The sequence below is a fragment of the Tenrec ecaudatus genome, chromosome 8 (genome assembly GCF_050624435.1).
Source record: "Tenrec ecaudatus isolate mTenEca1 chromosome 8, mTenEca1.hap1, whole genome shotgun sequence".
Lineage (NCBI taxonomy): Eukaryota > Metazoa > Chordata > Mammalia > Afrosoricida > Tenrecidae > Tenrec > Tenrec ecaudatus.
The window spans coordinates 41,341,487-41,357,673 of record NC_134537.1 but is presented as its reverse complement, the minus strand read 5'-3'; the positions used below and the strand labels follow the sequence as shown (position 1 = coordinate 41,357,673).

At 37.0% G+C, this 16,187-nt stretch overlaps 1 protein-coding gene across 2 annotated transcripts in view; it reads right to left on the bottom strand.

Annotated features, from left to right (window-relative positions):
• Positions 1-16,187, bottom strand: part of OSBPL11 (oxysterol binding protein like 11) — an 88,002-nt gene that overhangs the window by 46,010 nt on the left and 25,805 nt on the right. For both annotated transcript variants that reach the window (XM_075556298.1, XM_075556299.1), the window contains 5 exons: positions 16,083-16,151; positions 10,856-11,031; positions 9,422-9,501; positions 6,917-7,093; positions 669-870 (listed from right to left, as the gene is read on the bottom strand). In XM_075556298.1, coding sequence (XP_075412413.1) covers positions 669-870; positions 6,917-7,093; positions 9,422-9,501; positions 10,856-11,031; positions 16,083-16,151 — 704 coding nt within the window. The remainder of the gene's footprint in view (positions 1-668; positions 871-6,916; positions 7,094-9,421; positions 9,502-10,855; positions 11,032-16,082; positions 16,152-16,187) is intronic.

The window sequence follows — 16,187 nt, the reverse complement described above, 5'->3', positions numbered from 1 at the left end:
ATGAGTCAAACTCAATGGTAACGAACTTTTATGTATACATAAAATTATGTACTAATTCTAAAACAGTAAATCATGTAACAAAGGAGAGGTAGCTAGATAAGAGGACAATAGTTTGTCGTGAAATATGAAGCTATGAATGCAATGTGATAGTATTTATTCATATATTTCATTTAATAGAAAATTTATCTTTGTTATTGCATGTAATTACATTCTTTTCCCATGTACCGTCAATGTCAACAAATACTGTCAAATATTAGACACATTTTGTTCTAATTGAAAGGTGATGGATAGGCCATGAAAAGTATATCATTATAAAATAATGACTGGTCAACAGTGCCAAAATTCAAGTTTCTAGTTTTTTCAACTGGGAGAATTGTTATGCCACAATTTTTAACAGAAATACAGAGGATGAACATATTGAGGTTAGAATTTGACATGCTGAGTTTCAAGTTTCTAAAGGTACATGCAATGATATAAAACTTAAAAGCATTTCAGATCCAAAGAAAACCACAGCAAAGAATTTATAAAATTACTTTGAAAATTAAAATCCAAGAGGCTCATGGGTTTTTATTTTTTTATTTAAGAATTTTCTCAAATTAGAATGACAAAAATATAGTCTTTATTAGATTTTGGCCCGCAGGGTTTTTAACTTTTAACCTACTACTTACCTGAAGGCAATGAACCTTTCTGATGTGATGCATGCTGCAACTGTAGAATATGAAAGCAGTCATTCAGGCAATTCATAGTTGCCATGGAAGTTGCTTTCAGCATTAAGAGATCCTGGTCCAAGGAACTAAGATGGCCAGACGACGGAAGACATTCAATTCGCCTAATTAAATCTCTCTGTTGTCCTTCAGCATGAGACATCATCTAAGAAGAATAACAGTACTGTGGGTTCCACTCATAATTTCTATATAGCATATATATAGTTATCACTTTAATTAGCATATTCAACTTGAGAGTCCCTTTTGAGGATATACCAGGTTTGGAAATCTAGTTCACATTTGCTTGGCTGTTACTAACTGTTGAGTCCATTCTGACTCATAGCTTATAGAATAGGGTAGAACCGTGTCTCTGGAGTTTTGAGACTTTAAACCTTTATTTAGGACAGTGGTTCTCAGTCTGTGGGTTGCAACCCCTTTGGGGGTTGAACGACCCTTTCACAGGGGTCTTCCGATTCATAACAGTAGCAAAATGACAGTTATGAAGTAGCAACGAAAATAATGTTATGGTTGGGGAGTCCCACAATATAAGGAACTGTGTATTAAAGGGTCACAACATTAGGAAGGTTGAGAACCATTGCTTTAGGGGAATTGACAGTCTCATCTTTCTCACATAGAGTGGCTGATGGGTTTGAACCTGGGACCCTCTGGTTAGCAGCTCAGTGGGCAGCACACAGCACACATCACCAGGGCTCCTTTGCTTGGCTATTAGCCATACTCCGTTAATGAAAAACTTAATTGTGTTTGTCAACTGAACACAAAATAGAGAGCTGAGAGATGTACTTTTTCTTTGGCTATAACTAAGTTCAAAAGATTTCCCTTCTTTTGGGTAAAATTAACAGTAAACATTTATACAAAGTCAACAGAGAGAACAATGCAAAACACTTTCATTAGCAGCATTGCGTATTTCTTTTCTAAGTAAAATTAATCCCTGGTCTGGGCTCTCAACCACTTTCTTCTTAGCACTTCCAGGCTTGCTCAATTAGAATCAACATTGAGAACATGATAGTTTTCCTTTTTCTTCATTTCTCACGTGACTTCTTGGTCTCATTTGATTAATTTTTTAAATAATTTTATTGGGGGCTTGTACAGCTCTTATCACAATCCATACATCCATCCATTGTGTCAAGCACATCTGTACATTTGTTGCCATCACCATTCTCAAAACATATCTACTCGAGTCCTTGGTATTGGCTCCTCGTTTTTTCTCCCTCCCTCATAATTTATAAATTATTATTATTTTTCATGTCTTACACTGACTAATGTCTCCCTTCACCCACTTTTATGTTGTCCATCCACCTGAGAGGGGGGTTATATGTAGATCATTGTGATCGGTTCCCCTTCTCGCCTCCCCATTAATTTTTGACCAAGTTGAAATGAGTTGACTAGAAGCCCTGTTCCTTTTTTCTAACAGAGTCAAAGGATTAACTAAGATCCACCTGATATAGATGCAACCCATGCATCTATATCAGGTGGATCTTAGTTGAAAGCACAGAATACCAGAAAGATGTTGGCTTGTGTTTCATTGACTAGGCAAAGGTATTTGACTGTGTGGATCATAACAAACTATGGCTAGCCTTGAGAAGAATAAGAATTCCAGACCATTTCATTGTGCTCAAGCAAAACCTGTACATGGATCAAGAGACACCTGTTTCAAATGGGACAAGGGAAATCCCATGTGAGAGTCCAGAGAACAGCAGAGGCATGACACATATGGTTATACACAGAGCCTACATCATTATCATCACTAGACACATGGTTCAAGAGGTTGACGTTAAACAAGTCAATTCTCTAAGAAAACACCTGTTCTCAACAAGAGGAAACTCTTTTAGCACACATGTCTGAGTTTTATGTTAAATACCAGCATGATATGAAAAATATATTTAAGATACTGACTACTATGGTGTGTTATGAAAAATGATCCTTAGATTAGTGAGAATAATCCATGCAAGCATGACAGAGAGGAGGAGATGGATTAAATGCTCACAATAAAAAGCAGCTTAGAGGGATATAATCATGGTCTAGGTTCAGACGGTCAGAGACCAAAACAGTTCTCTATCCCCTATGTAAATCTACAGATAATCTACAGCAATCTACAGATAATAATGCAGCTCCCCAAACCAGATTCCAACTTCAATCTTTAAGGAGATGAGAACATTCATCACCAACTTTATACACAAAGGAAAGAGGCCCCAGAGAAGTAAAGCACTACTACAAAGGGCTCACACTCCCTGATCCCCAAACCCACTATGCCGCCGTACTAGTCAAAAATGTTTGGGACTGGCATAATGACAAACACACGGACCAGTGGAACAGAACTGAGACCCAGGAATAAAGCCATCCGTCTATGGACAGTTGATCTTTGACAACAGGGGAGAGATTGTCTCTTTAACAAATGATCCCAGCAAAACTGGGTATCTATTTGGAGAAAAATTAAATAGGACGCATATCTCACCATATAAAAAAACTAACTCATGATAAAGACCTATTTGTCAAACTTACAATTACAAAGAACATAAATGGAAAAACATGGGCAATCTTAGTGGCTGTATACATGGCACAGATAAACTATCAAACCTAACTAAAAATGCACAAACAGCAGAAGGCAAATTAAGACAGCGGGGGCATCCTGACAATTAAATGTTCATGCAGATCAAGAGGTTTCTCCAGACTGAGGGACAGTTTGGGGCAAGTACCTCTGACAAGGGCTAATCTCTGAAACTGATGGAAACTCCAATACCTCATCAACAAAAACAAAACAATTTATAAAGAGGCAGAGGGCATGAACAGACACTTCACCAAAGACATTCAAGCAGCTAAAAAACATTTGAAAAAATGTTTATTATTGTCGGCCACTAAGTAGGTAGAAATCAAAACAACATCCTCTCACCCGAGCATTAATAGCAAAATTTTTAAAAATGATAAAAACAGAAAACAACTAATTCTGGCAATGAGTGGAGACTAGAACCCTCCTAAACGAAAACCCCTATGATTCAGCAATCTTGTTATATACCCTAGAAAAATAACAGCCACAACATGAACAGACCCATGCGCACACCCTTGTTCATTACAGCACCAATAGCAAAAGAGGAAACTAACCTAAGTGTCCATCAATAAATAAATGGTTAAACTAAGGTCCATCCACACACGAGAACACTACACAACATTAAAAGTAACGATGAATCTGCAAAACACCTTAGAACCTGGATGAACCCAGGACCTATGCTGCCTGAAGTTAGCCAATGACAAAAGAACAACAAATACTGTATGAGACCACAACTATAAAGAGTTAAGAAATAGTTAACACAGAGATTCTTTGATTAAAGAGAAGAGGGGTAAGTAAGAAGAAAGCAAACTAAGTCGCAGGTAAGCACAAATTCACTAAGTAGAAGGTAAGCACAAATTAACTTAGGTGAAGAAAAAGGCAAAGTACAATAAGGAGATCAGCACAAATTGATCAAAGCAAAGGAAGACAATGAGTGGAGAAAGTTATAAGCAAAAAACACAAATACTATTATATAGCTGATCCTGCATTATCAGTAATAACAATTTACAAGTAGATTCATAGAGCACAGCCAGAAAGGTGAATGGAGAGAAACAGAGAGAGAGAGAGAGAGAATGAGAAGAGAATATTTATGCATAGTATTTTTATGTGCTGCAAATATATCATAAAGTAAAGAACACAGAAGACAAAGTTATATAACCAGACACCTTGAGGTAATGAGTTTCTAGGCTTGGGGATCACAACCGTAGTTTCAGGGGACACTCAGCTTAACTGGCACAATATAGTCCACAAAGAAAATGTTCAACACCCTACTTTGGTGAGTAGCAGCCATGTATAAAGTGCAAGTAGCTTCATTCAGGGTGAAGAAAATCAAAGCCACCAAAAAACACTGAGTGCAGAGGACTAATGGGCCACGTGATCTCTATCCAGCCTCCGACTCCAGGACCAGAAGGACTAGGTGCTTGGCTACCAAAGCCGGCCACTCTGAAAAGGATCATACAGGAGACCCTGAATAAAGTGGTCTAGAAATACGGAACACATCATAAAAGACCAGGGTTATTTGGTAGATCCCTGGAAACTATGGCCCTTAGTCAACCTACAGGTTTGGAACTGAACTCACCCCTCTGGCTCAACAAAGAACAAACAGACCTACAAGGGGAACATACCACTGGAGTATGCACTCCTTAGAATGATCAACTACACCACAGGGACGAAGCTCTGAAGGTCAGGGAAATGGTACACACAGGAAGGGATGGGAAGAGTGCTATTTCCTTGTGGGATACTATTTCTGAATGAAAAAACAATCTGCTCTGTAAACCTCACTAAATCACAGTAAAACAAGCAAACAAACAAATGACAAAAACTAGAACGTCTTGCCTCATCAAACCTCAAGCGCACACTGACCTCAACTGACAGTGTCTCAGTAGCTGGAAGACAGGGTCTCCCGGCTGGAAATCTTTAAGCCGGCTGACTGCCTGCCACATCCTCTTCCTGGTGGGCTCAAACCACTGGCTTCTCTTGTGGCAGCCAGCACTAAATCGGGCACTGCCAGGGCTCCTAGAAAGGCCTCTGGGGAGGCTACAATCTTAAGTAGGAAAGGGTTCCCTTTCCTTAGAATCGGGCAGTGTAACCCAGAAAAACTTAAGCTACATATTTTTTTCTTTGTGTTTAGCCATTTTACATAAATATATGAATGTTATACTACGTAAGCAAGTATATGGGAGGGCTTCAAAATGTTTGTGGAAAATGGAATTTAAAAATATATTTGTCCATCAACGTTTTGAAGCCTCCTTGAAGGGCCATAAAATTTTCATAATGAAACACACTTGTGTAACCAATGCCTGGATCCAGAGCAGAACATGGCCAACATCCCAGAAATAATCCCTCCGCCCCTGGCCTTGAGCTCTGAGCCATTCTCAGCAACTACCAAAGAGTGCCAAGGTTTCCTGGCTACTTTTTCAGGGTTAAAGAATAAATTATGACACTTTATGCTGGTATCTTGACCAGTTTTAACATTTCATTTTTCTCCACTCTAGGCTAATAGTGATAATTTATCTACTAATTGAATACCATCATCATGACTATAAATGCATTATTCTCGGAAACAATCTTTGTAACTACCTCTTCTTTATATAGCAAAACTGAAAGGTGAGGTAAATCTATCATTTATGTACCTAAAGAATGTTTTAACTTTCTAAATCTCAATTTCCTTACCTATAAGCAGAACCAAAAATGACTTGACAAAGGGTATATATAGCTACCTGTCCCGAATCATGAGGGTGATATAAAATATTATTTTCAATAATTCACTCCTTAAGTGTAAGTTCTACTAAATTTAATTCAAGTAAGTACTGTATATACAAGTATAAGCCGATCCAGCTGAGGCACCTAATTTTACCACAAAAACGGCATACAAATGTGCTGAAAAACTCGGTTTATACGCGAGTATATACGCTAATACTGGAATATTTGGAACCTAACAAGCTAAATCCTTTATATTAACTAGAATTCTCTGGTACTCAGTGTGAAAGAGAAAGAGGAAAATGGTGAGACAGGACAGTATTGAGGATTGAATTCATTATTTTGTGTGTGTTTTCCATGAGTGATCACTAGGAAGCCACAGTGGTGCAGTGGGAATAGTACTAACCGCAAGGTGGCAGCAGTCGCTCGCCATCAGCAGGCCGCTCTGAGGAAGAACTCAGAAGTCTCAAAACCCCCCAGGAGTCATTCTACTATGTCCTATAGGGTCACTATGAATTGGAATCAACTCAATGGCAATGGGTCTGAGTTTTGGTTATTAGTGGTTATTATTTTATCAATTAATAGCATTATTACTTTTTAATTTACTTTAAACTGAAGAAGAGTCACTCGTTTGACCTTTCAGCCTTCCCCCAAGGTTTAATGATCCTTTTGATCATAAATTTTACATGACAGGAATTTGTGCTTTTACCTGAGAACTGAAAGACTTTTGAAAAATGACACTATGCCCAATATGGGTAGTTGACAGACATGGGAAAACATAATATCAAGGTATAATCCAGGAACCTTCAGTTTATAAATAATCTCAGCATATTATATGGGAAACAATGAGGTCCCCGAAAACACAAAAAGCATTTAAGAGAATTTTGTGACAAAACCAAGCATTTAACATACTATGTTGTACATTTTAACAACTTCAATTCACACTTACTTCTCTGACTTCCACAAGATGGTCGGGAGGTAAGTGAGCTCTTTTGCTAACTGATTGAAGTTTAGAATGTCCGACATTGAAAAAAGATATGGCATTTTGACTTGGTCTCCTCTGGGATATTGGAGAATTGCCACTAGATGCAAGTGAGAAGCTCCGTGACTTCAGAGGAGGATTATTCTGTTAGATAAACAAAATCATTCCCTTTTTTCTTTTTTGGTTCTCTGACCCTTATATACTTAAAGCTTATATATAGAGTTTAACTTTTTCTAATAACCTCAGAGTTTATTGCAATTGCATTTCTGAAAACAGTAAGATTTAATATACTCAAAATTTAAGTACTTCATACATGCTACAGTCAACTGGTGATTTATTTAAAATTAACTTCCAGTTTTATGTTAATAAGAGTTTTTTTCACACTTTACAAATATTAGAACAAGCACTTACAAATTCAGATTTTTAAAAACAGTAATTGAAAGAAAACTATAAGATGATTTTTTAATTTAAAAATATATTTCTTAAATAAAATATAAATATATATGTATATTCAGCAATGTAACAAAAATTTTAATATAACATTGTTTGAATGAACAGTATTTTCTGATCATTGACTATAATTAGAATCTTGTTGTATAAGTAAAATTTTGTGATGGATTTCCTGAAGACTAGACTACATATAGGTCTAACAATTTCCTTTGGGAGAAAAACTAAATGAATTTTTAAAATTATATCATAAAAGTCAGGCTTTTATTATAGGTCTAGGTATGAAATAATACATTATCTTTCTTGTACGTTCCTAACCGCACATTTCAAATATTTTAAAAATGTATATATTTCAAAAATGCTTAATTAGTCATCAGGAATGAAATAAAACTCACAATGAGATAGCATTTCACATCCACTAAGATGGCCACAGGTGCCCTGATGGTGTAGTGGACTATGTGTTGGACCACAAGGTTAGCATTTTGAAAACATGAGCTATTCCATGGGAACAGACTGTAAAGAGTTACAGTCGAGGAAACCCACAGGAGTTCTCTACCTGGTCCCACAGAGTTGCTATGAGTTGGAATCAACTCGATGGCATTAAGTAAGTAAGGATGACTGTGAACAAATAAGTAAACAATGCCAAGTGTTGGTAAGAATTTGAAGAAATTTGAACCTCCCAACCTCCCCCCTAGCCCCCGCCCCCAATACTGGTGAGAATGCCAAAATATATTGTCACTTTGGAAAATAGTTCCTCAAAAAATTAAACAGAATTGGCATATGATTCAACAATTCCACTACTTATATATGAGGGGGCTTCATAAAGTTTGTAGGAAAATGGAATTTTTCTGTAAGCTTGTTGAAGCCCCCTTAAACAAGAGTGAGCTGAAATCATGTTCACAGAAAAACTTGTACATAAATGGCCTCAGGGCCAGAAAGCTGGTTATATGATCAATCAAGTTATAACAGTTAAGCCTTATTTGCCTGAAGCAATAGATGAGGTGAGTCAGAAATAGGAGAGGGAATTGGAATGTGTGCTTCCAGCAACAACTGCCTCCTATGTCATAAGACCAGAAAACCTGGATGGTGCCCAACTAGAAGACCTGCCCAACTACCATTACTGAATGTTTTAATCAAAGACTCTATTGACTAATCCCGATCAAAAGGGGGAAATGCAAAATAATTTTGAATTCTCCTGGATTCAGACTTTCTGGAGCCAGGGAGGCTGAATGAACTCCTGAAACTCTTGCCTTGCGATAATTTTAAAATTTAAAATGCCCTACATCTTCATAAAATCAAGCAAGGGTTGAGCTTAATTTGTAAAAAAAGAAAAGGCTGCCTTGAGCATTGCACTATTTTAAAAGACAGCTGTATGAGATCAAATTGACACTAGCAATCTGATTAGACAGGAAACTTGGGGCAGTGAGTTTTATGAGTTTTATTATGTAATGGTTCAAAGAAAAATTGAAAAGTGAGGGTAATAGTTACATAATTTGAAGAACATAATCAATGTCATTGAATTATACATGTAGTAATCCTGAAATTATGTATGTTTTATATATTCTCAAATATAACAAAAATACAAATTTAATCTGTACATAATTGTTCATGACATCATTATTCATGATAGCCACAAACCAAAACCAAACGTTCATCAACTGCTGAGTATCTAAAAAAAATGTGGTACATCGGTACAATGAAATTATTCAGTAATGAAAAGAAATGAAGTATTGATATACACTACAACATGGAAGAATATCATGCTAAGTAAAAGAGGCCAGGCTCATAATGGATAATTCCATTTATATGAAATTCTTAGAATAGGTAAATTCAGAAAATAGATTAGTATGTGCCTAGGGCTGGGAAGCAGGGAATGGGGGGATGATAAAAATGTTCTAGAACTAGATGAAGTTTGAACAACCGTGTGAATTAACTGAAAACCACACAATTATACGAAAGCATAAATATTATGGTATATATTATTCATATTTGAATTTTGAAAATAATGCATGTAAGTCTACATACCTTTCCAATAGCTTCAGTGTGGTGTTGTGTGCATATCTGAAGCCTGCTAACCCAATGTTGTCGCTCCTTAGCATCTGTGGCTAGTAAAAAGAATCTAAAAGTTATTCGTTTTCATATTTATTTTTAGAATACAATTGATTGTCTCTAGCATAGGCTCCCAAACTTGGATTTATGCCCTCTTTTCAGGAAAAAAACTACTCAAAAAACTTTTGCACTAGGTTCATAGCCAGGATAAAGTATAGGTATTGGTTTTTGCAGGCCCCTTGGATTGTTCTAGCACTCCCCAGAGGGCAGTATCACCACTTTGGCAGTATCATGCTATAGACTTCATGAAGAATAGGTAACTGAAAGCCAGGGGACTGGTCCCCCAGGCCTAGAGTGAATATCTGACTGGGGAAAGGTAGGAAATCGGACAAAGCATCAACCTTGGTAGGGTAGCAAAGCGGTTGAATGTTTCCATAAGAAGGATAAACTATACAGGTATGGTCTTATTTAAAGAAATAACATTTATTAGGCATTTAGTGTATACTCAACACTTAAAGATCTTCAGTAGCATGCTTAGGAGTCCTGAAGGTAGAGTGGTTATGTGTTGGGCTGCCATCTGCGTGGTAAGCAGTTTGAACTCACCAGCACCTCTGTGGGAGAAGATGCGGCTTTCTACTCTTGTAAGTAACAGTCAACAGTCTCCAAAACTCACAGGGGGTCACTATGAGTCACTATGTATCAGCAGTGAGTTTGGTTTTTGGAATAGCATGCTTAATTAGGATTACTATTATACTTTCTGCACATGGATTAAATAATAAAACCAAAAACCATACACAAATTAAGTATAGCCAAATAGGAGTTAGAATTTATTTTAATGAACATGGGCATTTTCATAAATCTCAACTCATTAGTTACTAAAACCAGTGGGTTTGCAGACCAAATGAAGTGAAGGTGTGAAACGTATCTCCATGGCAGACATTAAAAGGAACCCTGGTAGCGCAGTGCTGGGCTGCTAACCAACAGGTCAGCATGTTGACGCCTCCAGCCACTATGGGAGAAGGCTGCGGCTTTCTCTTGCAATAAGAAGTTACAATCTCAGAAACCCCGGGGGCAGTGCTTGTCTGTGCCAGAGGGTCCTTATAAATTGGAAAAGAATCAGTGGCAGTGAATTTCTGAGTTTTATGTTCTTAAATTTCTCAATAATAAAGGTTTTTTCTATATAAAATTTTTAGGGGTAGATCTAAACAAATTTGTTAACTGGTCCACTTGAAAAGGTTATTTATTAAAATAGACTCCATAAATTCTTAAACAATTACAAGAGTTAGAATACTGTTTATCTACAAACCACAGCAATTTCTATTTCCAGAACCCAAATGAAAACAGGGAAGAACACCCACTTGTCAAGCAAAGAAGAAAATCACAGTATTAATTCTCCTTTCTCAATCCTACCTCTGAGTTTATACTGTTCCCCACTGGCAGCATTAACAGTGAAGGTGTGAGAGTCCTCGTCACTGGGGGATATTACAGCTCCGGCAAGCTGCAAAGTACCTCTGGGTTTTTGATTTCTAGACTGTTCATTCACAAAGTATTCCAGTAGTCCAGCTTCATTATTTAAAACAAAAAACCTATAATGATTACAAAAAAGTCAAAATTTTTTTCACTTGTACACTTGGGTTATTTTGCTATTTAAAATTTAAAAATTTCAAAAACATTTGAAACAGTACTTGGAAATAAAGGCTACAGAAAGCCTAGATGAGCTTATTGAGAAATATGAAATCTTCAGCGGAGGAAGAATTATACCAGATAAGGCATAAGGGAAGCAAAGATACAGTATCCTTTCAGAGGAAGATTTCTCTCCAGAATTCATTAATGGGGAGGGGAGCTTGCCCAGGCTAATGCAGCAATGTAAACTTTTATTTAAAATTCAATAAAAGTAAATCAAACCATGAACTCTGAGGTTAACTACATGCTAGATAAAAAAATCACTCTGATTTAAGGGTCAGCAAGTGAAATATACACAATGAGAGTAATGGTGGAATGGAGCTATTTTGTGAATGTAACTGTCATTAAGTAGGCCACAACCAAGGACTCTACTTGTTCTGTTTAAAAAAGAAAACGCTGTAACTGGAGATGCAGAAATGCAAGGAACTTAAAACCAAATGAAGCAATACTGATACATTTTGAAGGAGAATTTGATGTTCTGATTTGGTTCTAGATTAACTACTTCTGGACATATACTAGTTAAGATCTCAAGTGAAACTGCAGATCTTTTATTTTTAAAGTAAGAGAAAATGTCTAAAAGGGCTCCAGCATTTAAAAATTTATGTTTGGATATGCAGTGGTTTGATAAGCCACCTATTAGTGTGATATATGCTAGAACCTAGTAGATCATTTGATCTGGTTCAAGTTCCTCAGAGATATTGATTGTCCAAAGTAAGGTAACAACCACTTCACACTGAGTCAGGGAAAGACTGCACTCCACCTTCTAGTAGGGAGAAAGCGAGCTGCAGAGAAGCAACCACAGAAATTGACACTGAATGCTTGAAAATGGAGATGAAAAAAGCAACGGAGTGTTTTTTCTTTTATAAGTCATTTTATTGGGTGCTCTTACAGCTCTTAGAACAATCCATACATCAATGGCATCAAGCACATTTGTGCATATGTTGCCATCATCATTTTCAAAACATATTTTTCTACTTGAGCCCTTGTTATCAGCTGCTTTGTCCCACCCTCCCCCAACATCCCACCCTCATGATCCTTTGATAAATTATAAATTATTATTATTTTCATAAATTACACTGACTGCTGTCTCTCTTCCCCCACGATTTCTGTTGTTCTTCTCCCTGAGGGTGGGGGAAGGCTATACGTCGACCATCAAAGGAGTGTTTTTATCAGCTTTTAGCATGCTTCTGACTTTAAAAGTTAGAGTTGCAAAAAATAAGTTAATAAAATTTTGAGTTTTTAAAGTTATATTCTTAGTGACCTGCAAGCCACATTTTTCCCATTTTTCATAGGACTGTTCATATTCCCAAGTGACTATATGAGTTAAAATAATATAGACATTGACAACATTTTATAAAACATATATCCTATTGCGATTATTGTGCCAGCCTGGCCGATAAACACCAGTAGGATTAATTGAAGGATGGCGAGATAAATGGCTCGGTGAGCCTCGCCTTGCTTGTCTCTCGCTCTTTAATCATCGGACCAGCATGCGGCTGCCTTGCTTGTTCTGTGCCTCAATTTAAAGGGGTACACTACCTGTGGGACACCTAGCCTATGGACTGTGTCGCTGTAAGTTAAGGTTCCTTTAAGCCCACACGATTGGAATGTTCGTCTCTGGAGCTGGGGACCGACAGTTGGTGACCTGCCTTGCTGTTTGCTGCCTGGGTATATATAGCCCAGCTCTCTCTACAGAAAGGGACTGGCAACTGGCAGCTCTCAAGACTTAAAGGATTGCTAGTGTCTCACTGCTTTATAATTTAACTGTTAATTTCTTGTATTATCTGTATATAATTGAACAGTTCATTTCTTGTGTTATATATCTATCTTTATAAATATATTTATATATATAATTACTAGCAATCTGGTTTTGTCTCTCTAGAGAACCCTGTCCAACACACCTATCTTTCTTAATATGACTCACGTGATCTTCTAAGAAAATTCATCAAATAGACTCAAGAGCTGTTTTTCCTATTAACAAGAAAGCAATCTCATGGTGATATAAAAAATCAAATAAAAATAATAAAAAAAGGAGGGAGGGGAAAAAAAAGAGGACCTGATGCAAAGGGCTTAAGTGGAGAGCAAATACTTTGAGAATGATTGGGGCAGGGAATGTGCAGATGTGCTTTATAAAATTGATGTATGTATATGTATGGATTGTGATGAGTTGTATGAGCCCCTAATAAAATGTTTAAAATAAATAAAGATAATAAAAATAAAATTATACACTATAAAAAATGAGTCTCAATAAAGCTGTTACTGAAAGTCACAAAGAAAATTCATTTCCCATCACCCCCTACCAAAAGGTGGGGGGCATATTCCTATCAAATGAGAAAAGGAAAATGATTGGTCTTCCCTCCGAAAATTAGTCAGTGAAAACAATTTAGAGTATAATAGATCTAGACATCTCATGCTTCCTATGAACAGGAATTTCTTATCCCCATATTTATAGTAAGAAGACCCTTACCGAGGTATACACAGAAAGCAATGCTCAAGATGAACTGGTAAGAGGGAAATAGCTCTAGGGAATCCAGCTTGAACAGCTGACCCAAGTGCAGGGCTTTTGTTACTTGAGCTTCGTTTTCAGCACATGGACAGATGTAAGGAGGCAAATCATGGGCTACAAAGTCTAGGGCTCTTCAACAAGATCTTAATCTTCCCCTCTGTTCTCCACTGATGATTCAATCTACATGTCTCATGACGAGGACTGGGGATGTTATACTCACATGACCACCAGCTAAGTTCAGAGAAAATTGAAGATGCAAGTTTTATTCTGAAGTGAGCCTGAAGCCATTAAGTTAAAAGGTAAAATAATGTAAAAGTGTTTCAAAATCAACTTTCTATATGGACCTCTCTGATGAAGTAAATTGCTAAAAAGGCTTTATGTTCTCAATAACAAATAGTGATGGGTTGTTCTAATATCCACATTTCATGGTCCTTCTAAAACTGGCTCTTACAGAACTGGATGGAGCAAGTCTGCAGTACCCCTTTGTAACCTGGAGGTAGAGTTGTCCTGGATCTGCTGACTCCTCACAGAAGCAAGGGCCCAAGGGATCTTTTTGGTGGCCTCCATCATGCAAACACAAATACCTGCCCTTTTCCCTCCGGTCCCAGTTGCCAAAGACCTGAAATGTCATCCCTGACACACATTGAATCTAAGAAGCATTGATTTATTGGGGATCGATCTTACATCCATGTTCTGTGTGAGACTTTCTCAATATTAGGGAATGAAAGTTGTTGAATGTTGGAGACATGAGCTAATCTTCTTTCCTTTGAAAAATGCAAAGAATAGCACTTAAAAAGGCCATATAAAAATTTAAGTAATATTCTGTATAGCATTTGAAGGTACACATCTCCCAAAGTTACATAAAAAATGCAAAAGGAAAAAAAAAAAACCAAAAAAATGCAAAAGGATCTTCTTCTTGGCTTGGCTTTTTATAGAAGATGGAAGAACTTTCCCCTTTTTACCTCGATAGGAATAGTCCTCTTCTAGATTTTCATACCCAGCTTTGCCTTCTCATATGACTTCCATATTCTTGCAGGACATCTGCATCTGAACTCCTTAATATTAAACCAAAAGGCCAAATCACCTGCTGTTGATTTGATTCTACCTCAAGGGACCTGCATGAGTATTGCAGAATAGAATTGTCCTTAGGGTTTTCATGGCTAGAGTTGTTAAAAGGCAGGTTGCTAGGCCTTTCTTCCACGGCACTGCTGGGTGGTTTACACTTCCAACCTTTCAGTTAGCAGTCAAGCAAGTACAACTGTTTGGCATCTTCTATTTTTCACACTTATGTCCCATTTTCTAGTTGTATACAGTAGGAAGGAAAATCCAGCTTTTAATTCTATTAGGGCTAAAAGCAGAAGTCTCAATATTATACTGTGAATTAGGAGTTCCATGATATAATGGACAGAATATAAACTCTGGGGTAAAACTATCTGGGTTCAAACTCTAGGTTTTTCACTAAGAAAAAAATTAAAGAAATAAATTAATTCAACAACTACTAATTCCATAAAGTATTTGAAATAGTTGACTTTGGGTTTGTTATTTAAATGTCCAAACCCCAAAAGCGGTGAAAATCTGTACAAAATAGGATCATTAGCCAAATTATTATCTGCCGCCTAACTTCTAGTCCGTTCCCCTAAGAGCCTAACTAGAGTGTGGCACAGTGGTTATGCACTGGGCTGCGATCCTCAAGGGCTACAGTTCGAAACCACCAGCCACACCAAGGGAGAGAGGGTTTTCTACTCCCATAAAGAGTTCCAGTCTTTAATGTGATCAATGTTAATGTATACTACCACAAGCATTAAACCAAGTATGGACCCACTATATCTTCAAGATTTAAAACAGACAATGAAAATTTGGTAAGTATGAAACTTTTAAGTGCATGCATTAGTGATGAAAGTTGGCCAAATTTCCTTAGTTTTAAGATAATTTTTAGAATTGAGCAAGAGTCCTTGAACTTTCTTTGCAACTTCGTATACGTGTCCAGAATTTCACAATTTGTGTGTACAATGATTAAATTAAAATATGCCTTCTCCGTTGAAAAAAAAAAAAGAGTTCCAGTCTTGAAAACCCACAGGGGCAGTTCTACTCTCTCCTATATGTTACTAAGAGTTGGCACAGACTCAATTGCAATGAGCTATTTTGTTGTTGTTTTTAGAACCTTATACTGTGTAAGTATAAAAGATCAAGGCAGGTGAACAGATAGGTCTGAGCCTAACATAATAGTAACTTCTGAGGCATTTGAAGATAGATGTCGACTTTCCCCTCCCATCTTTTAAGAAGGAAAAATAACATCCAGGCTCCCAGAAAACATGGTCAATAAAAGAGGAGCCAACAAAACATTTTTTAAAGTTTCCCAGTATATTTATACTGAAGTAATATATAATCACCAGGCCTCCTTTTATAGTCTCTTTCGAGAGTAATGTGACATACAACAATCACACTTACCTGTATTGCCACCCAGTGACCAGGTTAGTGTACTTCATTAAATAGCCATACACATTTTCCATGTGATCACTGTTCAAAAAAAAAAAAACACACAACAAAGAATCA